The sequence below is a fragment of the Podarcis cretensis genome (genome assembly GCF_951804945.1).
Source record: "Podarcis cretensis genome assembly, chromosome: 9".
Taxonomy (NCBI): Eukaryota; Metazoa; Chordata; class Lepidosauria; order Squamata; family Lacertidae; genus Podarcis; species Podarcis cretensis.
Window position 1 is genome coordinate 49,628,828 of NC_137178.1, and position 25,707 is coordinate 49,654,534.

At 43.7% G+C, this 25,707-nt stretch overlaps 1 protein-coding gene across 1 annotated transcript; it reads left to right on the forward strand.

The window, feature by feature from the left end:
- The first annotated feature begins 1,905 nt into the window (after positions 1 to 1,905).
- On the forward strand, positions 1,906 to 25,707 carry NEIL3 (nei like DNA glycosylase 3). Its single transcript, XM_079991399.1, has 10 exons — positions 1,906 to 2,552; positions 8,658 to 8,776; positions 9,767 to 9,901; positions 10,889 to 11,102; positions 12,102 to 12,176; positions 13,461 to 13,627; positions 16,665 to 16,834; positions 20,972 to 21,350; positions 23,316 to 23,490; positions 24,983 to 25,707. The coding sequence occupies exons 1-10, from the start codon at positions 2,241 to 2,243 to the stop codon at positions 25,163 to 25,165; spliced, it is 1,929 nt and encodes a 642-aa protein (XP_079847525.1). The 5' UTR covers positions 1,906 to 2,240; the 3' UTR covers positions 25,166 to 25,707.

The window sequence follows — 25,707 nt, forward strand, 5'->3', positions numbered from 1 at the left end:
TAGTCGGGAATGAAGTAGCAAAGGCCCACATAGATCTAACAGCGGAAAAAGAAATCAGTTTGAAAAAGACAAAAACAACAGATTACTTTCAAAGGGTAGCAGATGTATTATTGGAAAGAGCTGGCTCTATAATTTTACAGGAGAAAATATATATTAATGGTTTCTGACAACAACAGACACCAGACCTCTTGAGTAGCGCTTATTGATCATCTGACTTACAGATCTCTTAATATCAACAGAACAGGTTGCATCTTAACGCCTGCTAGACTTAAATGGGTAAAACCAGTCTCACATAGCAAATTTATCCAAGCTGATTGCTGTGTCTAACAGAGATATCAGATTCTGTCAGATGACAATGTGGTTATCACTTTAAATAAAAATATTTTAAGATTATTTCACCCAAACAGCCATTTTTTCAGTATTATATCTGCAATCTCTGCCTATGGCTACTAGGCAAGTTGTTTAAAAAAAGGCTAATACAGTTATATCTTTGAGAAAATATGAACTGCTAAATGAATATATTTATTAAAAGTTATATAATAGATATTGATGCTACCTGCATGTGTGCTATGTGTGTCAACAGATAAATATGTTTAGAAGACAGACATACAATGTTTAAAATCAGCCAATTTTTTAATAAATGCAAAGATGGTTAAAACTAATTTGATATCCGACAAGTCATTGAAAAACTGATTTCCTTATCCTCCACTTTTTTCTGCTTTTCTCCTTGATTGTACTACTGGCCTCTGACTGCCTAATGCCTTATTCATTCCTCATTTTCTGGGCAGATCACTAGTTTGTGAAGATAATTAGGGACCCCTGCTATTCCATCAGAGACTTGGATCTCGAGGCTAATTAAAATGAAGTGCTGCACATATGCAAGCAGCTGATAAAGGCTTGCAACAAGGCACCTGGAATCCTGGCATTTGGATAGCAGCAGCGGCAAAGAGAAGAGGCACGTCTTGGCAGCAGAAAAACTAAGAGGAAAGGCAGAGAATCCTTCACTTGCTGATGTCTTCCATGCTAATATTTTCCAATATGCTGACTGGCTAACCTACAGCAGAGCTCAAGCAAGAGAGACAGAAAGTTTTTTGGGCTCCCTTCATTACACTGTAAAATCTTTGGATGAAAAAAGGGAGCTAGAGCAGACTAGAATTTGGATGACCCAGGTTCAGATCCTAACAAGGCTGCAAGGCTCACTGGGTCATCTTGAGCCAATCACACCTTCTCAGCTTGTCACATCACAGGGTTGTTGTGAGCACAAAATGGGAGGTAGAAAACCATGCAAGCTCCTTAAAGGCAAGACGGGACGTGAATGCAATTTTAAAACAAGTGGTGCCTGCACATTAAGCCTAGCTGTGCAATTATTCCAGCTCTTGTCTGGCGCAGAGGAATTACACATAGAATTGTAGAGTTGGAAGGGGCCCTGAGACTCATTGGCTGGAATATGCAGCTGGATCAAACCTGCAACCTTGATGTTATCAGCACCACACTCTAACCAGCTAAATTATCCAGTGTTGGTTACATGATCATGTGTGAATGTGCGCGCATGCACACACATTCATGATCACAAGACACATATCTATTCCCGGCACATATACACAGCCTACACACTGGGGCACTGGATGAACTGGATCTCACACAAATGCATGGATATGAACTGGAATTCTTTGTAAGGGCGCTTACATGCTGCTTTCAAGGGTTCCCCCACCCCTCCAACTAAGTCATACTCAGAACAAACATCATTATCAATGGACTTCATTGGCATATACAATTATGACACACTGTGCTGCTGCAGGCTTTCAAAGTTTTAAGAAAAATAAGTCTCTCTCTCCACACAGCCATGCCCAAGCCCTGGCAATTCTAAGGCTTCACTTTCGGTGTAAATATACTCTGGGTTGCATCAACAGCAGCTCAGTCGGTGGAGCAGGAAACTCTTAATCTCAAGTCCCACGTTGGGCAAAAGAGTCCAGCACTGCAGAGGGGGTTGGACTAGATGACCCGTGGAGCCCCCTTCCAACCACTCGGCAACCTCACTGAGTTCAATGGGGCTTGCTCCCCGCACCCCCGGTAAATGCGAAGAGGATCTGCAGCTCAAATATCAGTGATCTTGAATACGCGCCAGATACGGAGGCAGTTTTTCCCCCTTTTTCATGGAAGACAGAAGGAGGGAGGGAAAGGGATCCAGGGTCTGCAAAACACATTCGCAGGAACCCTGAAACCCCAGCCGCTCCTTCTACATGCGGAGCAGCTCTCGAGCTCAGAGTTGCCGGGACCCTGCGCACAAAACTCCCGGAGGCGGAAGCGCGGGGCGGGGCAGCGGCCAGGCAAGGCAGGCGGGAAATTTGAACGCTTTTTCTTTTTCCCCCCACGGCGCGAGAATGGTGGAAGGTCCCGGCTGCGCGCTGAACGGGGAGAAGATCCGGGCCCGCGTGGCCCCCGGGCAGGCGGTGCGGGGCGTGCGAGGAAGAGCCCTGACGACGCCCCCGTCCCTGTTTACCACCACGGCAGGACGAGGCGCTGCCGCCGCCGCCGCCTCTTCCCCTAACGCGGTTAGTAGCGTCTGCACTCCGCAGCCGGCGCGGATCTAAACCTCCGCTCCACCCGCGCTGTGGTTACAGGAATGACTGCAGGGAAGGAGTCGGGCGGCGTTGTTCACAGGGCTCCCTCCCCCCTCATAAGAGCAGAGGTTGATGATCACCTGTCAGGGGTGCTTGAAGTTAAGATAGATGACCCTCGGCGTTCCTTCCAGATTCTAGGGCTACCCAAAGACACATCCAGCCAGATCTGCTTTTGGGAGCCCACGAGCAAAAACGAGGAATACCTGTGGCCTTGCAGGTGTCTTTAGACTGCAGCCCCCCCGCCCCCCCATCCCTGACCAGCCTCTAAGTTGGCTGCGGGCCTGCTGCTGATGGGAGTATTTGCTGATATCGCTAAGGTTGCAGGTTTGAGCCACTTTTGCGGCACAGCTGCATGTTCCTGCATGGCAGGGGGAGAACTCGATGATGCTCAGGGTCCCTTCCATCTCCTATTCTATGAAGATCAGTGAGCAGGATCCACATGCCAGCTTGCTTTAAGCCCGTTTTGTATATTATGGGTGTGATAAGGGCAGAGGGCAGATTGCTAGTTCTGCTCCCTGGTGTTGGAAAAGCGCTGGCCCCTGGGTCTGAACACCCACACATTGGCACAGACGTGTTCCCGGGAGGAAGCTGTTCTTGTCTTGGCTTCCATACAATGAGGGTGTGGCATTGCAACAACAGCGCTTCCTGCTTCAAACCCAAAGCCCCGTGATTGAAACGACTTGCTAGGATTACTTCAGCTGCTGTTCCTGAAAATGCATCCGTTATAGAAAACCCATTTAAACTAATGGAAAGGACTGGATGTGTTATTGGTTGTGTTGATAGGATTTTAGGGCTGTATCAGCGTGTGATGCGTTTACAAAGGTTATTGTCAGGAGCAGGTTTGCAGACTGTAAAGGGGGAAATGGCACATGAGTACTTAAAGAAATCTTACCACTGAGTTTTTAACCAATGATATTTGCATGGCAAGTATGGTGCCCTTTGGTCCCCTTCATTCCATTTTGTTAGGCTCTATATTATAATATAGGGACGTGGGTGGTGCTGTGGGTTAAACCACAGAGCCTAGGGCTTGCTGATCAGAAGGTCGGCGGTTCGAATCCCCTTAAGAGGGTGAGCTCCCGTTGCGCGGTCGGTCCCTGCCCCTGCCCACCTAGCAGTTCGAAAGCACGTCAAAGTTCAAGTAGATAAATAGGTACCGCTCTGGCGGGAAGGTAAACGGCGTTTCCGTGCGCTGCTCTGGTTTGCCAGAAGCGGCTTAGTCATGCTGGCCACATGACACGGAAGCTGTACCCTGGCTCCCTCTGCCAATAAAGCGAGATGAGCACCGCAACCCCAGAGTCGGTCACGACTGGACCTAATGGTCAGGGGTCCCTTTACCTTTATATTATAATATTGTGGCCCAGTATTGGGCAGGTCATGTCAAACATTGTATAGGTTGCAACAGCGATGTATGCCATGCAGGCTGCCGGTCCTGTTCCTAAAACTAAGCATCTGCAAGGTTGCCCAGTAAACATTCCTTTGTCACATGTCAGAATTACAACAGACATGACTGATTGACATGAGGTTTGTATAGCTGACACAATCGTCTCGTCCCCAGTAATCATCAGTTCTGACTGTTTCAGCGATTTCTGGCAGCTGTTTGTGAGGGGTTTTTTTGTTTTTCCCCTGCACAAAACACTTAAAAAGAAATAACTGGCAATCTATAATATATTCTTGCCATTAACATAATAAATCAACCATAACGAGTCTGATTAATTTGAAGAGTTGGTAGAGCTTGGGCAAACATCTAACACATGTAAGAAATAATGAGGAAAGTGTCCTCGAGTCACTTTGCCTAATTAGGAAGATGGCAATTTAAAAAAAATAAATTAAAAAAATAAAATAAAAAAATATTATAAGAAAGCCTGTTATACAATATCTGCTATAGAGTCACTGTCATGGAGGTTTTTAAAAAAGAAAAGTACAGGGAAAGATCACATACTGAAATTGGCTCACAGGAAAAAAAAAAAGCAAAGCAGGTAGATGGAGTTGTTTGTTTGCTTAAAAATGTACTAATGAGGCCTGCTGTTGGTGTGAATGCACAGGACAAGGGAAAAGGGTTCTCCTCCTCCGGTTCCCCACTTGCTTTCCCCATGTACACAGCATGCAATTTCTCCACAAGTTTTGATCACTTGTGTTGCCAGCATAAAATTACTCTGCTGGGGCTTGTGGAACTTTATAGAGAGAAATGTTGGAATATAAATGAGCAGCTTGGGTTAATGAGCTGTGAACATCCAAGGCTGTATTCCTGATTGGTGGGGTGGGGGGTACGGAGGAGACTCCCCACCCACCCACCCTGTCTTTGTTCAAGTGCAAGCAAGGAAATTTTATTAGAGGAAACCTAATCCTCAAAAGTACTCTGGTTACGTGGTCTTTGGTTGGAAATATATAGTAAATATTCCAACTTGAAAATGCACAAAGCGTTCTCTGTTTAGGTTGTTTGTAAAGACATGTTTGGCATACATAGTAAATCCTGACAGCACTTCGTATATATATTTTTTAACAAGTGGTAACTTGTATTTTGCCTTTGTAACAATAACTTGTGTTGCTTTTCCCTAGGATACTGTAGCTTTTTTTTTATTCAGTAGAATCTGGGCACCTTGTAGCTGTACACAAAGCCAAACAACTCAGCACTTGGCACTGAGCCTGGTGTGTTTCCCACAGAAGGCCCCACATCCAATCTCTTGACATCTGCAGGTGGGGCTGAGAAGGCTCCCTGCCTGAAACTTTGGAGAGTCACTGCCAGTCTAGCCTAGACAGCACTGGACTGAAGATGGACCACTGGTCTGATTCCATATAATGCAGCTGCCTGTGTTCCTGCTTAATTGCAACCCTTTGGGAACAGGCCATGCCCATAGCTCAGTGGTAGAGCATCTGATTTGCATGCAGAAGGTCCCAGGTTCATAACCTGGCATCTCCAGGTGGGGATGGGAGAACACCCTCGCCGAAACCTTGGAAGGCCACTGCTGGTCAGTGGACATAGTATTGAGCTAGATGGGCCAGTCTAGGATTCCATGATTTCCTGAATTCTATGGTGTGACTTGATGGAAGGCAGCTTCCTATGCTACAATCCTTCTGTCTGATCTGCACAAACAGCAGATCATGTGGTAAAACATCCTGGATTTGATTGTTTTATAAAATTATTTATACTGTATTCTGCCTTTGGGGGCATGCCATACCCAAGGTAGCTCACAGTATCATGAAAAAAAACCCACTAAACACAGCAATAAAAAATAGTCAATCTTACTTACTTGAATTTCTTCACACCTCAGTGGCAGGCAAGGGGAATCGCATGACTAACCGCACCTCCCAAACTTGCGCACACAGAAAACTACATGTAGTGTGTTTAGAGGAATTCAAGGTTATAATCTTTCTCTCTAGTTGTTGTTTTCATTCAGTGAGGCTTGTCTTTCACAAAACTATGTCATCCCCTTTCCTCAGTTTTGGGGTATCTAAGAACACTTTTATCCTGTGATAAAGGTTTGTGGAGACTTAGTCCCCATTCATGTTAAATGCCAGTGACATGGAAGCCCTGTGGTATCTTCTTGTGTTCCTCTGGTAAGTGTCTGGATACAAAGAAACCTGCAGGGTCAAGTTCAGTTGTATGATTTCTTCCAAGCTGAGGTGGCCACTGGGCCGGGAGGCAGGGTGATTATAGACTACTAAGAACCAATGCAATTGACTGTGCTAGTAACAGTCCCTTTTTCCGTATGCTTACTGGACTCTAGCTCCTTTCTCCAGAGAATATACTTTGAAAAGTAAAGTCATTTCCTGAAAGCAGTTTTCAAACAGTTTGTGCATAGTTAACTTGGAAAAGGTATCATCTACCGTATTTTTCGCCCCATAGGACGCTCCGGCCCATAGGACGCACCTAGTTTTTTGGGGGGGGAAATAAACGAAAAAAAATTATTCCCCCCCCCCCCAGGTGCGCTGCGCTAAGCCTGAAGCTTAGGGCGTGCTGAGCTCAGCGCGCCCCAAGCTTCTGGGTGCCGGCAAGGTCTCCGCTAGCCGTGGGAGAGCTGTGCGGCTCTCCCAGGGCTAGCGGAGCGCTGCGCTAATCCCAAAGCTTGGGGCGCGCGGAGCTCAGCGCGCCCCAAGCTTCTGGGTGCCAGCAAGGTCTCCGCTAGCCCTGGGAGAGCCGCGCGACTCTCCCAAGGCTAGCGGAGCTCTGCGCTAAGCCCGAAGCTTGGGGCGAGTGGAGCTCAGCGCGCCCCAAGCTTCTGGGTGCCGGCAAGGTCTCCGCTAGCTGTGGGAGAGCCGCGCGGCTCTCCCAAGGCTAGCGGAGCGCTGCGCTAATCCCGAAGCTTGGGGCGAGTGGAGCTCAGCGCGCCCCAAGCTTCTGGGTGCTGGCAAGGTCTCCGCTAGCCCTGGGAGAGCCGCGCGGCTCTCCCACAGCTAGCGGAGTGCTGCGCTAATCCCAAAGCTTGGAGCGCGCGGAGCTCAGTGCGTCCCAAGCTTCTGGGTGCCGGCAAGGTCTCCGCTAGCCGTGGGAGAGCTGCGCGGCTCTCCCAGGGCTAGCGGAGCTCTGGCTAATCCCAAAGCTTGGGGCGAGCGGAGCTCAGCGCGCCCCAAGCTTCTGGGTGCCGGCAAGGTCTCCGCTAGCCGTGGGAGAGCTGGGTCTCCCACGGCTAGTGGATAGCTTCCTGAAGCCTGGAGAGCGAGAGGGGTCGGAAAGCCTGCATTCGCCCCATAGGACGCACACACATTTCCCCTTCATTTTTGGAGGGGGAAAAGTGCGTCTTATAGGGCGAAAAATACGGTACTTGTTGTACATGGCCTCTGCTATTTAGGAGGTGGTAGATTAAGGCATCATTGCTTCCAGATGATTGCCAGTGATGGCCTAGCCTTGTTTAGCTTGAGGGAAAAACGACATTCATGGTTAACAATGGCAGGGCATAGTATGTGGAAGCCTATAGCCAGCATGGCACACTGTAAACTAAGGAACTCTTTCGTTACATGTTGAACAGAATAAGCTTCAGTCCACCCTTCCTCATGAGCCTATTTTTACTTGAATCACAGTCACAAAGCTGGATGAATTTCTTGCTTTTGTGGTGTGATTGGGAGAGCAAAAATGAAGCGGTTGTCAAGCATCTGTCAGGCCACAATGTATGGCCAGTGGGCTGAGTTTGCCTTGAGAATGAACCAGTTATGCAGGGCTGGTGGAGAAAAACATCTGAAAAATGAGGTCATTATCAACTGTATGCCTTGTTGGATGCACTCAAAAGTAAATCAGCCCTGAAACATGTTATTGAAATGCACCAAACTATTCAAAACTGATACTGGCTTTGGTCAGGCTGATGGAAAACCACTTCTAAAGAAACCTAAGTTCGCTCCCATTCACCCTCAGATTTTATGCATCCAACAGCAAGTTGTTATTCTGTCTGAAATAATCATAAATTACACCATGACCTTCAGTTTACAACATGTTCTATTTCACAAAGACATCTAGAAATTCAAAAAACAAATTGGCAATTGAGAAAACAGCAATCGTGGGCCTTTAAATTATTTAATATTGTGTGAGTAGCAAGGAAGATATTTCATAAACAGTGTCAGCATATTATAGTAGTTTGGCAAATAAATAGCTAAGTGTTGATGCATAGTGTTCAGCATTTAGTGTGTAGTCTTCCAAGAGCTTTTGCTTGAATCATTTCTTACATTCTGTTGTACTGACAGAAGGGTCCTAGTGGATAACCATAGACTTGCACAAGTTGGCTTCATACAAATATTTGGGTATTTGGTTTCATGAGTGTTTCAGCTGGAAAACTCTGAGCAAACTGGCAAGGACCAAAGCGGAGCTTAGCACGAATGTAATTAGTTTTCTTTTGTACAAACATTGGAAGATTTGTCCAAGTGGCCATTTGTGTTTTTAAAACCAGCATTTTGATCTCAGATTCTTTTTGGTGCACGTATTTGGTTTCTGTGCATTTAAAATCTATCTAGAAGGAGTTCCATCATACATTCTTAGATTTATATTTGGCACAAAATTCCCTTTACTTATTTTTATTTTATTGTTGTTGTTATTGTTTTCGCATCACTCAGGTGATTGGGAATAAAGTATCCAGTCAAGACTTCTTGAGTGTGCTTAATGGATGTGTTTACAGTGGTGTGGAAACTCTGGGAAAGGAGCTGTTCATGTATTTTGGGCAGAAAGCCTTGAGGTAAGTAAAGTGTACATAATTTGGAGGAAATATTGCCCAACTTTATTAAGCCTTGTTGAAAAAACTGGGCTTTAAAAAAGGTGTTGCTTGCTCTCTCCATCTCTGCACGCTGACATGGTTTGCATCTCACACTAAGCCAAACCATGGTGTAGCATGAACATTCAAGTGCAGCTCCCAGAGAGGAGCTCATGGTTGCCTTGTTCCTCCTTGGTGGTTCTGTTGCTAAGCCCATGGTTCAGCCTACTCAGTCATCCAAACCAGGGTTCTTGGTTTAGCTCTCCTGAACAAACCACAAGCCATAAACCATAGGACAAACCTTGGTTAAAACTCATGGTGAGTCTGGAGAGAGCTAAACCATGAGCCTGGGTTAAATCACACACCAAGCCATGACTTAGCTCAGTGAAAGCATGACAATGACCCAGAAGGATCAAAGTGGCTGCATTACTTCTCTGCGTACCTACACGCTTTTGTGATAAGTTGTGGTTTGGCTTAGTGCGGCATTTGAACTAGGCCACTGAACGCATTCTCATACCAACTGCAGACTTTTCAACCGTTGACATAAGAATATAAGAAGAGCTCTGCATCTGGTTGTAGTGATTGTCTAGAACTGCAGAAAAGAGAGGAAGCTGGTAGACAAGAGTCTGTTTGTAAGAGATGCACAGTCTAGCAAAAAGCCGTTTGTTCACACAGTGTGACAAAGGCCTTCATTAGCGGATTGGTGCTCACATGGAGGTGAATGTGTTGAGACAAATATATACCGTATATAGCTAAACCACTGATGACCATAGAAGGGGAAGATTAAGAAACAAAAATTTAATAACAATTACAGCAAAAGAAGAACCCCAACTGAAGCCCCAAACAATACCCCAGTTCATCAGTCTGTTCAGCGGCCATAGCCATTGTAGTTGGAGTTATGCCAAAGTAGGGGATAAACTAGAAATAGTTAATGTTCTGAACTGAGGGATATTCAGAAATGTCTTTCTTTTCTAGGATCCACTTTGGCATGAATGGTTCCTTGCGTATAAGTGCAGATGCAAGCCAGAACAGAAGTGGAGAATTGGCAGTTCTGGAAATACAACTTACTAATGATTTGGTTTGTTTCTACGATGCAACTGTTGAACTTAGGTAAAGCCATGAATGTTTTCCTGTGATATGTTTTTACAAGAGTTCCTGAAGGGGGAAATACTGTGGCTCCAAGTTGGAAACATTGCAAGATGGCTTAAATCAAGCGAAAACTATGCTTAAATTCAAGTAGTTCCTTTTATTTGTTTTATAAGCGGGGTGGTGGTGGTAAAAGGATAGATGTTTGCAAAATGCCTGGATACACACTGGAAATAAATGAATAAATTGTTATCCATAAAACTGACAAAAGAATATACTGCCCTCTCACAAAATATCAGGGTATAACATGTATAACACTACATTGCACAGCGATATAAGAACACGTGTGTAAGATCACATATTTGTACTCCACATTTAATGGAGAATAGTTGCTTCCTTGCAATTTTTGTTCATAAATAAATGCATGTTTGTACTAGGGCTGCAGGGTTGAATCAACTTATTCATTCATTTCTTAAAAGTTGACTAAAAATATGCCCTTATTAATCAGGCAACAGATTTCTTCCCCTCCCTACCCACCCAAAGTATTGCTATATAGTAATGGGAGTCCTGTAGTTTTCCAGATGTTGGTATACAAATATCAGGTGATGGACTGGTTGGTAGCCTCACCCACCTGCCAAAGAGATCTGGGATGGGATTTTGTTCCATCCACTGGAAAAGGTTTCACACCCCTGGTTTGCTTAGACAAGCTAATTTCAAACTTTTGCTTATGAAGTTTTATTCAATAACCCATAGTTACGGTTAACCACAGTTTACGGTTCTGACATAATGTTAAACTGTGGTAAATCAGAATTGAGCTTTAAAAAAGGGGGTGAGTTCCTGGTTTAGAACTATGGATTGCTTCCTGCTAAATCCAGCCTGGCTTTGGGCAGTTTTGTTTTTTCTCTCTGATACTACCTACTGATAAAACAACTACTTAAATATTTTAATTGCACAATGCATTGCTCACCTACACTCCGCTTACAACATATCCCCCCCCCCTTAACCTTGCAGGAATGCTGCTGAATGTGAACAGAAAGTCAGAATGCTAGAAAACTTGGATGTATGCTCTCCAAAATTTAGTTTTTTAAGAGCAGAAGGTGAAATTAAGAAGCAAAAGGGACGTATGTTATGTGATGTGTTGCTCGACCAGGCAGTCCTACCTGGAGTGGGAAACATAATAAAGAACGAAGCACTTTTTGACAGTGGTCTTCATCCAGCTGTTAAAGTATGTGAAATATTCCTGGCTTCCTCCTACTTGCAGGTTTGAATTGCAAGAACCAGAGTTTAAGAAAATATATGCAAATCTGTACCATTTTCATAATGGTAACAGAATATTAGGCACCTGGCCATGGCAGTTTCAAAAAGCAGATCCTCAAAAGAATCTTCTCACAAAAGGGATGTGGCATGCAAGTGGTCTTGAGAAAAAAATAATTCAGGTTGATATTTCCATATTGGGCAAGTGTGCTAAAATGAACAGTTTAAAAAGTAGTAAAAACTCACAAAGTATTCAAGTACAGTGGTACCTCGGTTTATGAACAGCCCTGTTAACGAACTATTCGGTTTACGAACTCCGCAAAACCAAAAGTAGTGTTCTGGTTTGCGAACTTTACCTCGGTCTACGAACCGAAGCCAAATGGAACGGATTAAGTTCATAAACCGAGGTACCACTGTATCTTTTTTAAAAGCCATACGATGATAAAATTGGTCCCTGATGATGATTTTCTGGTGCCTGAAAAGTCCTATGATGATATTTATCTGCTTGGGGGTTCCTGACTTTATGTGTGCCGCCCCCCGAACCAAATCCTTGTGTAAATGGTGGGTCCACTGTATATCAACTCCCTACATTTGATCTGGAGAGGCCGGTGGGAAAGGGGACCTGGAAACAGCCATAGTTCAGTTGTAACCAAGCTGATTAAAATTCCAGCACTGATCCCCTTTAAGTGATTGTCAAGACAGAAGTTAATGGCACTACCTGGTGTTCATGTTTGTGGTAGAATTTTATACATGTCTTCTCAGAAGTCCACAGACTTCAATGTGGTATACTCCCAGATACATATCCATAGGATACCAGCCTTAAAACAATTCTAGTTGTCCCATTACCAGTGATGTGGCTTCTTAAGATAGGGGTTCCATGTCCTCAGCCTTTCCTTGTTTTAAGCAGTGACCCACTGTGGTTTGGAGAGTCCTTGGCTGTCGTTTTTTAAACCTCTGCTCCAAATTCCAGGCCTGTCAGCTAATGGATGAGCAAGCACATCACTTGGTGAAAATGACTCGGGATTTCACGCTACTCTTTTATAAGGTAGGGAGAAAGCCCTTTCTCAAGAGATCTTCGAAAACTGCATTAAAATGTAAATGCTGAACATGTGTCTTGATAGTAAAAATGTTTTTAACACCATTAGTATAAAATTGCTTCACCCAGCCAATTGATTGAAGAGGCTTTTTCTCCCTGGCTGATTGAAAATTGCCTGTGGAATCCAAAGGGAAATGCACTTGAGTCTTTTAATTTTCATAGGACTTGGGGCCAACTGATGTATTTAGAAAAAGTAGGAAAGAGCTGTGCCACTCCACTAGAGAGCCCAGGCAGAGAATTACATAATTCAATGTTCCCAAGCCATCAGAAATTATCTGGATATAGAAAGGTAGCACAACCAGGGGAAGTGGTTTTGGTCTTCAGCATGCTAGGTTTCTGTTTGATTATTTTTTTAATAAGAAAAATGTAATGTGAACTCTCCTGGAGTGCTGCACTATCAGCTTTTTCTGTCCAGGTTGGTTGGTGCTTCAGCACCATTGATGGCAACTGCCAGAGAACTGGTAACTAACCCATCATCCTTTGCACTGTCCTTAAAAGATGAATTGCATTGCTTGACGTCTTGCTTACCTATAAGTCAGAAAGCTAGGGGAAATGTTGATGGTTTCTTTTCTCTTTTTTGCTGATAACCTTTTGCTTATTTTGCAAATAAGAAATATGGGTTTGTAACATATATATATAATTAAGAAGCTTATTGGTTCACAAAAAATGTGCATTGTTGAATTTCAACCAAGGGGAAGCAAGGAAGTCACTTAACAAGGTCAATAAGTATAATTTTTAATAAGGTTATGATTTTTGTTTGTTTGTTTGTTTTGTTCATTTATAATTTTGTGAAAATTAATTTTAAAAATTGAGAGAGAAAATGTGCATTGTCTTTTTCTGACAACAACAAAAGCCCTGCAGTGATTGACAAGCAATTAAAAAAAAAGCAATGATAAAGTTATAAGAACATATTAAAAGCAGATTTAACAAAATAGCATCATTTGTGCTGCCCGAGGAAAACAAACCTCTTTGCCCGGTGCCAAAACAAGGCTGGTGCCTGGTTATTCCTCTGGGGAGATCATTCTATAAAGGGGAAGCTAATTTCCAGGACAGAAAAACAGGAATTTCTCAAATTCATGGAACTTTTTTTAACTGCCCAAAGTGTGAATGTATTTAAATATCTCTTTTTGAATTTTATTTTATTTTTTCTAGTCAATGATAAAATGATTTGACAATGGGCTGGAGCTCTGGCTTTCTAAATCACATGAATAATAATTCAGTTCTCTGTTCTAGTGTCGCAAGACGGGATCAGCGTTGTATAAACATTACAGGGTGTACAAGCGCCCTAACTGTAGTCAGTGCAGAGCAAAGATCACGGTGTGCCGCTTAGGAGAGAATAACAGAATGACGTACTTCTGTCCTCTGTGCCAAAAGGACAAGCCTCAGCTTGTGGATCCTGTGTAGGTTGTTCACCTTTATCAAACATTTTCTAAATTATTGCAGCATTCTGAGAAGAGCTGGTTTTAGAAATGCTAACCTTTTGCTCAATAGCTCTCCAGCTTGTCCAGTGTCAAAATCCAACCTTTGGCGTTTGTTTGTTTTAAATGGCATTCTGTATTTTTCTGTCACTCCTTCCTCCTCTCTCTGGGCTACCCCTGCCCATTGCCCAGCCACCTGAATTAAGCCAGCAATTCTGTACGCTAAACCTTGGAGCGAATCCTATTGAACTTATTGGGACCAAGTAGATATGGATAGGCTACCACAGGAAAAGAGTTGAATGTGCACCAGGGATGTCCACATTGCTATCAATCTATGTTTACAAAATGCCTGAATACACTGGAAATAAATGAATAAGTTGTTATCCGAAAGAATATACTGCTCTCTCACAAAATATCAGGGTATATAACATGTTTAACAGTAAGATCACATATTTGTACTCCACATTTACAGGAGAATAGTTGCTTCCTTGCAATCTTTGCTCATAAATAAATGGATGTTTGTACTAGGGCTGCAGGGTTGAATCACCTTATTTTTAAAATGTCCTGATTAATCAGGCAACAGACTTCTTCCCCTCCCTCCCTACCCACCCAAAGTATTGCTATATAGCAGGGATGTCCAACCAGTCAGTCGCGATCTACTGGTAGATCGCAGGGCGTCCCTGGTCGATCCATGTCTTTTGTGTGATCCTGACTGATTCATTAACAACTTTGGTCAATCCAATGGGTAGATCACTGCAAGTTTTTTTATGGTGTGAGTAGATTGCAGTCTCTTGGGAGCAGGACTCCCTGTAGTACATCAACGGAACTTAGTGATATAATGAACATTTCCTGCATTCAATGAGCAAGGCTGCAATCCTAAAGGCACTTTCCACAGAAAGTGGGGCACAGCAAGGCTGCAATCCTAAATCCTGGTAAGGAAGTCCCATTGAACATGGTGGGGCTTATTTCAAGGAAGGCATGCATAGGATTGTGCTGTAAGTAGCCCACCTACTTTTTCTTCGTCTCCCTTTAAATATTTTTCATCCCACCTCTTCTCTCCCTTAGACAAAGTGGTTATTTTTAGGGCCGTATTCCCCGATTCTAAAACAGTAGGGTTAAGGAGCGCATTCACTGCTGGAGTCACACAGATATCTTATTTTCATCCCCTTGCTTCTCTCATGCAAAATAATGCAGGCAGCAGGGTTTCAGCTTGTTAAGCTGCAGATGGAGGATGTCTACTGAGAGCACCAGGGGGGCAAGCTTTTATTGAGAATATTTTCTCCACGATTCAGAAAAGGGGAGAAAAGAAAAATTCTGCTACCTTCTAGCTAAATTGGAAGAGATTTTCAGGGAGGATCGTTTTAAGAACATAAGAAGAATTCTGCTATTTAAGACTAAAGGCTTGCCTAGTTCAGCATCCTGTTTCTTACCTTGGTCCATGAGATACCTCTGGAAAACCCAGAAGGAGGGGAGCAGCCTCCTCTCATAGATGTCCCCCAGTGGTATCCATGTACAGTGGTACCTCGGGTTACATACATTTCAGGTTACATACGCTTCAGGTTACAGACTCCACTAACCCAGAAATAGTGCTTCAGGTTAAGAACTTTGCTTCAGGATAAGAACAGAAATCGTGCTCCGGCGGTGCAGCAGCAATGGGAGGCCCCATTAGCTAAAGTGGTGCTTCAGGTTAAGAACAGTTTCAGGTTAAGAATGGACCTCTGGAACGAATTAAGTACTTAACCCGAGGTACCACTGTATAGCTAAACCGTTGCTGTGAGGGCAGTTCTCTGGCCTGATGCAATACCTACCTTTTTCTTAGAATGAATTATGTATTTGTCCTCTTCTCTCCCCTCCCCCCACAAAAAAATCGGGTGTACTCTTTGGGTAGGTACATTTAAGACTGCAGTGATAGCATGCCGCGTTAAACTATGGTTTGGTCAGGATAACAAACCGCTGAGATGGGAAAGCAAGAAGAAACATGTGTTTGAAAATGGCTTCCATCATTCATTCCATTCCCTGGTTTCCAAATCACAAGGGGGGAGCCTGCACATTAGCATCCTGTCCCATCTACAGGATGCCCCCACAATGAATGGATATTGGAGGCTGTGGGGTTGAATCTAGCAAGCGTAAGTCCACACTCTCCTTCTCATATGATTGATTGTTGATTACATGAGGAACAATGCCCAGTCAGGGTTATTTTGTTGAAATCCAATTTTAAAGCATGGAAGAATTTGAGAATTAGGCTGGAACACAAAGTTCCCTTTTATGCCCCCCCCCCAAAAAAAACCCCCAAACCTCACCTATATCTAACAATCTCAGTGCAGGATACACAGAAGCATGAAACAACGGTTCCAATCACAAGCGGGGGACGGAGTGGGCAGACTTCTCTTCTGATCTACACGTGTCCATTGGAACATGTGTATAGAGCCCTCTGTGTATGGCAGCTGTTATGACTGTACAGGGCAAGGGAGGAACCTAATTTCCACCACTTCCTGGCCTAGCATGTGTATTGAATCTATTTGGAAAGTCTTGAAGGGCTGGATTGCATAGATGAGGGATTGGCAGCCTGTGACCTTTCAGACATTGTTGGACTTCATCAGTTCAAGCCAGCATGGCCAACCACCAGGAATGGTTGGCGTAATGATTGAAGAGCTTCCAGAGAGCCAAACAGTAGCCATCCCTGGTACAGGTGGCTGATATGCCACTGTGTTTTATCATCCAGTGCTTTGAAATAAGTAAACTCTTACTGTTGTTTTTGGGAAATACACTTTTGAGGAGCGGGAATAGTGCCTTTCCCATTCCATGTCTCGATAGCCAAGTTCATAGCCTTGATAAACCCTCAAGGCAAAACTGGAGCCTCCAAGCTATCAGACGCAGCAGCCCAACTTTCCCCCTCGCTGGTGGCCAAGCTATTAGAATCCAGTGCTGAATCTCCCATATAACCCCTGGTGGAAGACAACACTCAGAACAAACCTCTCAACATGTTAACATCAATTTCCCCCTTTCTTTCATTGTGCAGCAAACTGCCAGGAAGAAATGGTTTAATTGGCTGGGCGTACAGCAGGGGGTCGTCTTGTAAAGAACAAGTTGCTCAGGAATCAGAAGAGGAGTGGGCCTGTACACTATGCACACTGATAAACAAGCCGTCTGTCAAACTCTGTGATGCATGCCTGACTCCAAGGCCTGAGCGTAAGTCTATATGGTTGTCTGACTGGCATCGTCATGTATTACAGCAGTGCAAGTAACATGGAACTGTTTTGCTTTGCTTTGTGTTGTTTCTACTCCTGTTCACAACATACATTGTTCATTAATACACTGGTCCTAAATGCCTATTACTTGCCCTAATGCTTCAAATCTGAAATAGTATATGAGGAGGAAGAGAAAGGATATCATTGATATTATTTTATTTCAGAGTTGCTTTATACTTTGTGGCATGGTGCATGCACTGTTCCCTCCCCCTCTCTTTTTCTCTCTGCAGAAAATGCCACTCCCATTTAGCTAGACATGTCCCCAAACATTTAGAGACATGTGACGGACATGTGGTTGGAATTGGGAAGCTGCTATTGGATGTGGCTTCCTGACATGTGTTTACTGCTTATTTGTAATCTTTTCTTTGTGGACTTGACCCCTTTGATGTAGGAACTGTAGGGGTAGCTAGCCTAGTTTGAGGGCCTGCTCTGGTTCCCCAGGCAAATTCTTCTGGGACCCCAAGACCTGGCCAGTTTTCATGACAGCATCAAAAAGAAGGAAAAAATAGTGGGACGCAGCACTGGGGTTGGTAGGCCCAAATTCCTGCCATGGATGCAGATCTTCCCTTCACCAGTCATTACACCAATGACTAATGCGTGGGGAGAAAGAATGATGGCCAACCATGATTCATCTAATCTGCATGCTTCGGCTGTGGAATGGGATGGGGGTCAGTCTGCTGGTGTGCCTTTTGCATGTGTGCATAGTTGAGGCTGTGTTTTGAATGTGTGGCGTGGAGGGTTGGACAGGGCCAATATATACTAGCCACCCCAAAGTCCCAATTAAAAAGTAAAAAAAATGAGAAGGTCCTTAGGTGTCCTAGCTATATGGGGTGGGAAGAATAGACAGCCCTTCTTTCCACAGACTAGGAAAGAAATTCAGAGGAAATCCTCTCTCAAGAAAATTAAGATAGAGAAAGGTTATATGAAACAGCCCTGAGCAGATGCCCGTATTCTTAGAATCTGCATTATAAACCCAGAAACTTGTCTCAAGGAACAACTGTTTGTGCAATAATAGCATGTTCCTTTTGTAACTCAAATATATACTTTCACAGCTGTTATCCCATCCCATGCTGCATGAATTATTCAGTTAAACCTTTGGTACTTTTTGCAGATTTCAGCAACTTCCCTGAATTGTCAGACCAAATGTTCCATAAATTGAAAGGGAATGCATTTGTAAGGAGAAAAAAAAAATTTTATAGCTGGAAGGGACAAAAGCTGTCCTCCACCCTGTTAGTATTTCAAAAACAATAGAAGTGTTTGTGTGTGTGTGTGCATGAAAAGTGTTTAAAACCTGTAATAAAAATTGTGATTTTAAAACTAAGTGTTGAAACTTCACATGGGTATATTTTTTTTGTACACCTTTTACAGTTGGAGCACGGCATTTCTGTGCGCTGCTCTGGTTCACCAGAAGCGGCTTAGTCATGCTGGCCACATGACCCAGAAGCTGTACACCGGCTCCCTTGGCCAATAAAGCGAGATGAGCGCCACAACCCCAGAGTTGTCTGCGACTGGACCTAACAGTCAGGGATCCCTTTACCTTTACAGTTGGAGCAAACTCCAATCACTCAGCAATGATGTCTTTCATTTCTCCCACAAAGAAGAGCTGTTCTCACCTGCAGTGTTCAGCTTCTAATCTCTGAGGCACTCTACCTCTCTGCCCTGCCCTACCCTGATTGTATTTCCTCCCTTCTCTTCCATGATTCTCTCCTCCTTGCTGTCTCTTTCCTCTGCTTCCTCCTGCCTTTGTGCTTTCTGCTGTGCTGCTCTAATTTATCAGCCTCCCCCCTCTAATGGACAAGCCAGTTTCTTTTAAGAGGCTCTCCAACTTTGGGTTAATATGTTTCCTGCATGTCCAGTCTCACCTGGATCAATTGCTGGCTATCCTTACCAACTGCAAATCAGGGGTGGGGAAACACCCACTTTTGCCTCTTCCTTGCCCAGCAGTGGGCATGTGGCCCCAGAAGGTTGCATGGCCCTTGGACTGCTGTCCATTCCTGTCACTTCCTCTTCCAGGTCTATTTGTTTTGCACTTGATCTGCCAATTGCAGTCCCTGAGAAGATGCCTTTACCCATAAGGATGACATAGACTAGTGAAATATGCCTGGAGTGGGCTTGGCTGTCAGTGGAGCACTGATGCTATAAGCATCTGGTAGGATCTTCCAGTCGAAGCTCCCGGAAGCCTTTCACACTCGGGACCGCGACTGGCTGTAAGGGAAGGTTGAGAAAATATGTGCCGACCTGCTGTAGGCCTTCTGGAGCCAGCAGAGTGCTGGGCAAGGGAGGTTAGCGAGCAACTGTATCTGCAGTCGGGAAGGATTTCTGTTGTCTGCCAAAGTTGCTCTTGGCTGATTGTCTTCCACTAAAATGTCAGCCCCAGGAACCTAAAGATTTAGTCTGTTCAGAAAGTCAGATTTGCCAATTAACTTCTCTCCTGGAATTTATGCACCCAGCTGGTTCCCTAGAAGCTGAAGCGGACCCAATACAACAAAGGCAGCGTGGCTTAGGGCTTTAGAAGAAAATCACGATAATGCTCTTTTTCTCTCTCTCGGCATCTTTCATTCCAGTTGTGAAGCTTTTGAGCTGTTATCAAAATCCAATGCTGGCATCTAAAGACTTCTTTAACATATGTTTAAATAAAGCAACTTTATCTCAAAAATCTACATTAAAATAAAATCTAGAGGGTTTTTTTAATAAAAAAGATGATGTAAGTAAAATTATTTCCTCAATGCTTATAATTAATGCTTTTGTCCTAGAATCATAATTGTAGAGTCAGAAGGGACCCCAAAAGTCATTTAGTCCAAGCCCCTGCAATGCAGGAATCTCAATGTACCGACGGTCTCTCACCCAATTTGAAACCATACCGGATCCTGCTTAGCTTTGCAAATGTGCTTGCAGTTTTTCCCCCCTCCACTTAATCAATGTATGTAAATTCCCTTAATTAATTGAATGTATGAAATTTTACTTTCTCTGAAAAGACCCTTTCAAAACTTAAGTTATTCTACATTCCCCATCCTTGCATATGTTGCTAGTGTGCATTTGTAAGGCCCTTCCTGTCTTTCTACAGTGCTAACCTGAGCTGACTTGAGTCCCATTGATGTAAATGGGGATGTGCATCAGCATCCAAGCCTAGTAGACATTATGGATAACTATTTCTTAAGGAAGAACTGTAGCTCAGTACTTTCATGCAGAAGGTCCAATATTCAATCTCTGGCATCTCCAGGGAGAGCTGGGAATGTCTCCCTGTCTGAAACCCTGGAAAGTTGCTTCCATTCAGGGTAGACAATGCTGAGCTGACTGGACCAGTGGTCTGACTTGGTGTAAGGCAGCTTCCTAGGTTCACAACTATTAAAAGGATCTAGGGGTCTTGGTGGACCACAAGCTTAACATGAGTCAGCAGTGTGATGCAGCAGCAGAAAAAGTGAATACTGTTCTAGGCTGCATCAACAGAAGTATAGGGTCCAGATCAAGGGAAGTAATAGTCCCCCTCTATTCTGCCTTGGTCAGACCACACCTGGAATACTGTGTCCAGTTCTGGGCACTGCAGTTTAGGAAGGATATTGACAAGCTAGAACATGTGCAGAGGGCAACCAACATGATCAAGGGTCTGGAAACCAAGCCTTAAGAGGGTCTGTTGAGAGAATTGGGTTATGTTTAGCCTGGAAAAGAGGAGGCAGATATGATAGCCATCTTCAAATATCTTAAGGGCTGTCACATGGAGCAGGGAGCATGCTTGTTTTCTCCTGCTCTAGAGGGTAGGGCTTGAACCAATGGATTCAAGTTGCAAGAAAGGAAATTCCGACTAAAGAACTTTCTGACAGTAAGAACTGTTTGACAGTGGAAAAGACTCCCTTGAGAGGTTGGGAACTCTCCTTCATGGAAGGTTTTTAAGCAGGGGTTGGATGACGATGTGTTGTGTATGATCTAGTTGAGATTCCTGCATTGCAGGGCGTTAGACTAGATGACTAGATCTACCATGCTATGATTCTATGATTAGTAGTATGTAGATTCCAGGGGGTGATAAGTTGTTCAAAGAGGGTACTAACTGGGATGTCTTCCTTTTCTTGCTATCTATTTTAAGTTCCAGAAATACAGAAGAATGAAGCTTTGGCAGCCTTTAACAGCAGCTTAATCAAGTACCCATGTAATAACTTTGGAAAACCAAGGGGAGAAATTAAGATCAACAGGAAAACTGTGTTTGGGACAACAACATTGGTGCTGTCAGATTTTGCTAGCAAATTGCCTCTGCCGAAGCATAATGGAAGCAGAAGTCTAACTCCAGATGGAAACTCTCTGTGTGATTCTTCACGAAATGATTATAACAGCACCAACCACCATGCTGTAAATACACCCGTATCATTCTCCCATCAATATAATTCTTTAAAGCCGGCACAGAAGAAACAGAAGATTGATTCCTCATCTTCATCTGTTGGGACGATCAATGAGAATTTAGCAATCAGGTTTGTTAATTCCAGATCTAAACAAGATTCCTCTAAAGTATATTTCATTGAATGTGGACTTGAAAGGTAGAAATTGATGGGTGCCAGGCAATGTTTATAGGGAAACATTGGTTTGGGGTTTATTGCGTGTTTTGCTTTTGAAGTGGTTTGATATATATTCCGTCCAATAAGGATAATGGGTAACTCATGAAACAGTTTGTTGCTGCTGTGTGTCCCTTATTTGTCACAGAATCGCTTGTGACTTGGGCAGCTTGTTAGATCAGAAAAAAGGGCAATTTGCCAAGCTCAAGTGGCTAACTGCAGTGGCAAGAGACTAGTTGCTGTGTCTTAGAAATGAAGTGGGGCAGAAGCCCTGGAACTTTACAGAATTTAATTGTAGGTGCAAGGGGGCCAGTGGGCTTCTCTATAGCACAGCAGAGCAATGTATTCCTTGCTGCCTGCTTCCATACTTGGTAGCCAAGAAACAAAACTGCATTGTGGTGTAGCAGGTGTAGCACCATGGTTGAAAGTGTTAGCCATGGACCTGGGAGACCAGGGTTCAAATCCTTACTAGGCCATGAAACCCACTGGGTGCCCTTTGGCCAGTCTAGCGTACCTCACGGGGTTGTTGTAGGGGTGAATTATTAATTAAAATTGTATACTGCCCTATGCCCATAGATCTCAGAGCGGTTCACAACATAAAATTGAGGCTGGAGAGAACCAGGTATGCCACTTTGAGCCCCTTGGAGAAAAAGACTGGGTATAAAGGCAATAAATTAATATAGTTGTACCTTGGTTCTCGAACGCCTTTGTACTTGTACATTTTGGTTCCTGAACGCCAAAGACCCAGAAGTAAGTGTTCTGGTTTTTGAATGTTTTTCAGAAGCCAAACGTTCAACGCGGCTTCCTCTTGAGTGCAGGAAGCTCCTGCAGCCAATCGGAAGCTGCACCTTGGTTTTTGAACAGTTTCGGGAGTCAAACGGACTCCCAGAATAGATTAAGTCTGAGAACCAAGGTTCCACTGTAAAGGTATGGGGTGTATATAACCCATTTGAGTAAGGAGCCAAGTAAACCATTACTCAAAGTTGGACCTTTGGGGAGGTGGTGAAGACTGAGGGGGTTGGAGGAGGATGTCAGAGTTCCCAGGTAGCACTTTACGATGTACACAGCAGCGCGAGAATAGCACTGCCGGGTGGAATTTGGCCTTGACTTGTAGAATTATAGCAAAAAAAGGTTGGCTGCTGCTAAATCAAAGTAACAGGGAGCGAACTAACCTTGTTTAAACATTAACCATCAAGGAAGATGCCCTTGTGCCTTGTAAGTGAAGACGCTCTCCAACTCTTCTGGTGACGCTAATGTTAGGGGAGAGTAAAGCTTCCCTGCCACCTTCATAAAATATACTTTTCTGCTCCGCCAGTCAGACTTCCTCCTCTGTGGAACATGATTGGGATCATTAAAGTAGCTTTGATCAAAGAGCATGGAAAATTGTCTCCGAAGCGGACAAGTAGGTAGAGATCCCCATGGCCTGGTCTAAGACACTTGTAATAGCTTTCCAGAGGGGGAGACTATAATTGGAGGGAAATGGGCCTCGAGTACGTCTTGCTGCTGCCAATTCGGAATGCCTTTTAAACAACATGAAAGGACAAAATTTATGCCAGCGACACCGGAATGGTGCTGTTTTATATTTTAAAAATTGAGATAAAATAAGAGGCTATGCAATTTTGGGACTTTAAATTTGCCGCTTGCCCTTCATTTCAATTGCCTGGATGCTCGGTGAAGAATCCTTCAGTTTTATTTAAAGAAAAATCAAGTAGGGCAGGTAAAATATCCGGTTTCTCTATTTTGGTCACTACACGTGTATAACAATGCATTATTGACAAGAGTGTTTGGTGGAAGGGAGGAAGAGTGTTGCTGCTGCTGTTGCTGTAACTAATCCCTTTTAACTTCATGCAGTTTTTATTATTATTTTGCAACCTGTCATTGCAGAGCACCTCCAGTTAATATGACAGATGGTTCTTACACATTAAATACTGGCAACCCTCGCTGCAGTAAACACAGCCGCTTCTGCGTTCTTCGCGTGGTGAGGAAGGACGGAGAAAACAAGGGCAGGCAATTTTATGCTTGTCCTTTACCCAGAGAAGCCCGGTGCGACTATTTTGAAGTACGTGAGATTGCGTAGCCTTGCAGAGTACCCTTGAAGGGTACAACTTTTTCTCTCCAACCCATTATGATTACTCATGGGTTTCATTCGTACTTTCGGGATTAGTGTACTGGAAGGAGAATTACAATGTCACTGATGAAGTTAGCTTTCCTAGATAACTTCTAGACACATCCTGGCCACTGCAGAATGGTTTTCTGCGTGGAGTAGAGTCGTGGACTTTGAATTCAGATTTTACACTAAAAGGTTTTCATTTATTGACACTATTAAGAGTTAATACACACATAGAAAGCTATGGTTTATTGATATCCCTTCCCCAGTTCTGAAAGCAGAAGCAGGGGGGATGCTCCTGTCAGTCACGAGCAGGATTTAACTGCCTGGCTAGGGTGACTTCTTGCGTGGGGAGGGCACAAGAGAGAATTTATTTGAAGAGTGGAATTGATGCAGAGATGGGAATAGAGATTATTCTTCAATCAAGTAGCCATTGCTGTCCTTGAAAAGCTGGAGAATGGGGAGTTTGGGAGAGGGTTCTCCCTCTACTTCTCTGCCTCTTCAACCAATAGCCATCTATGGCAGTGATGGGGAACCTCAGTGATGAGGTTTGCCTTGGGCCTCTCAGTCAAGTCTTCAGCGCTCTCTCCAGGCCACAGACCTGCTTCACATCCTCCTGGGATGTTTTTGCCTCATTGTGGAATGTGTGGTGTTACCTCCTGCCTGCTCAGATGGAGACAGATTTCTTCCTTCCATATACGCATGGAGGAAGGAGCAGCACTTTCTTCTCCCAGACATCATTGCAGCTTGTTGAAAGGTCTGAAAAGGGCTCCCTGTGCAAATTAGCGGTAGTCGCTGCAAAAAATAAATAAATCTAAGAATCTCTTTGTATGGACCTTGGCATCCTTTTCAGACCTTCTACCTCATGGGGCTGGAACCAGCAGAGGACAGATATGTTGGGAGTGGTGCCAGTGTATACACTCCACTCCTCTCCACATGCTTAATATACACATGGAAGGAAGTTCTGAAAGGGGAGTAAAAGGCCCTCTCAACTAACTTCCCAAGGATAGGCTGAAAGCAATATACAATAGATTATTTTCACATGGGTTTTGTTCTGTTAACACAGCAATTACACTGGCCTCTGCTATGCAGTAAGGAGTGCAGTAATGTCATTTTGACCTTCAGATTCTGAAAAGGGAGAGAAGGAAGTTGGAAGTATGGGGAAGTGAGATCTATTGCTATTCAGCTATGAGGTATCAGAACTTTACTTGGATAAATTGAACCCATGTTGCCTCCAGAGTCAGATAAGACTCCCGAAAACTGTACTCTCACAAAGTCAAACCAGTGGAGCTCAGGCAGTGAAACATACAGCGTATTTGAAAGAGAGCCATTTACCCTGATTATTAGCAGTTGCCACCTACCTGGCAGAATTAAAGTCGAGTTTCTTGCCACCGGTCTAAAAGAGGGATCTGATGTTAAAAGGAGAAATGATTTCTCTCTACAGTGGGCAGACCTGCATTTTCCCTTCTGCAATCACAGGAAGCGCAGCATTATGAGGACAGTGTTGAAGATTGGTCCTAATAATGGAAAGAATTTCTTTGTGTGCCCTTTTGGGAAGGATAAGCAGTGTGACTTCTTTCAGTGGGCAGAAAATGGTCCAGGAATGAAGATTATCCCAGGATGCTGAGCAATTCATCTCCAATACACCATCTGACGTTAATCTTCTCAAACTGTGTGTACAACGCTGCTCTTCTCTGGGAGATACTTTAGGAGGGTCATGATCAAGTGGTATCTTGCGATTGCAAATCCATCTAGATTATACATTTGGACATGCTTTCTTTTGTTCCCTCCTTCTAACTGCCTCTGTGATTTGTTTTATCTATCTAGCGCTAGAAGCTCTCATGTGGAAGGGTTAACATATCTGAACAATACCCAATCGTATCTTTTGTTGTCTTGTTTCCTGACACCCCACCCCAAATTGCTTAAATGCAATCTTCAGGAATTATCTGGATTTAGTTGTCTCTCACAATGTGCTATAATCTGTCAACAAAACATGCATTTTTAGTCAGAGTTTGTACATGTTGTTTGTCCTTCAGCACTTTCCCCCCACTCCCAATTCTTAAGCTGTGCTTCCATAAACATTTATATTTCAATGCATTTAAGATGAATAGATTTTAATACACTTCGTAATCAGTTATGAAAGATTAATATATTCAATAAACTTGTTTC

Coding starts and splice junctions, on each gene's coding strand:
- NEIL3 (XM_079991399.1), top strand. CDS start 2,241: ATGCGGAGCAGCTCTCGAGCTCAGAGTTGCCGGGACCCTGCGCACAAA. Junction 12,177..13,460: donor TCACGCTACTCTTTTATAAG/GTAGGGAGAAAG, acceptor TCTCTGTTCTAG/TGTCGCAAGACGGGATCAGC. Junction 13,628..16,664: donor CCTCAGCTTGTGGATCCTGT/GTAGGTTGTTCA, acceptor TTCATTGTGCAG/CAAACTGCCAGGAAGAAATG.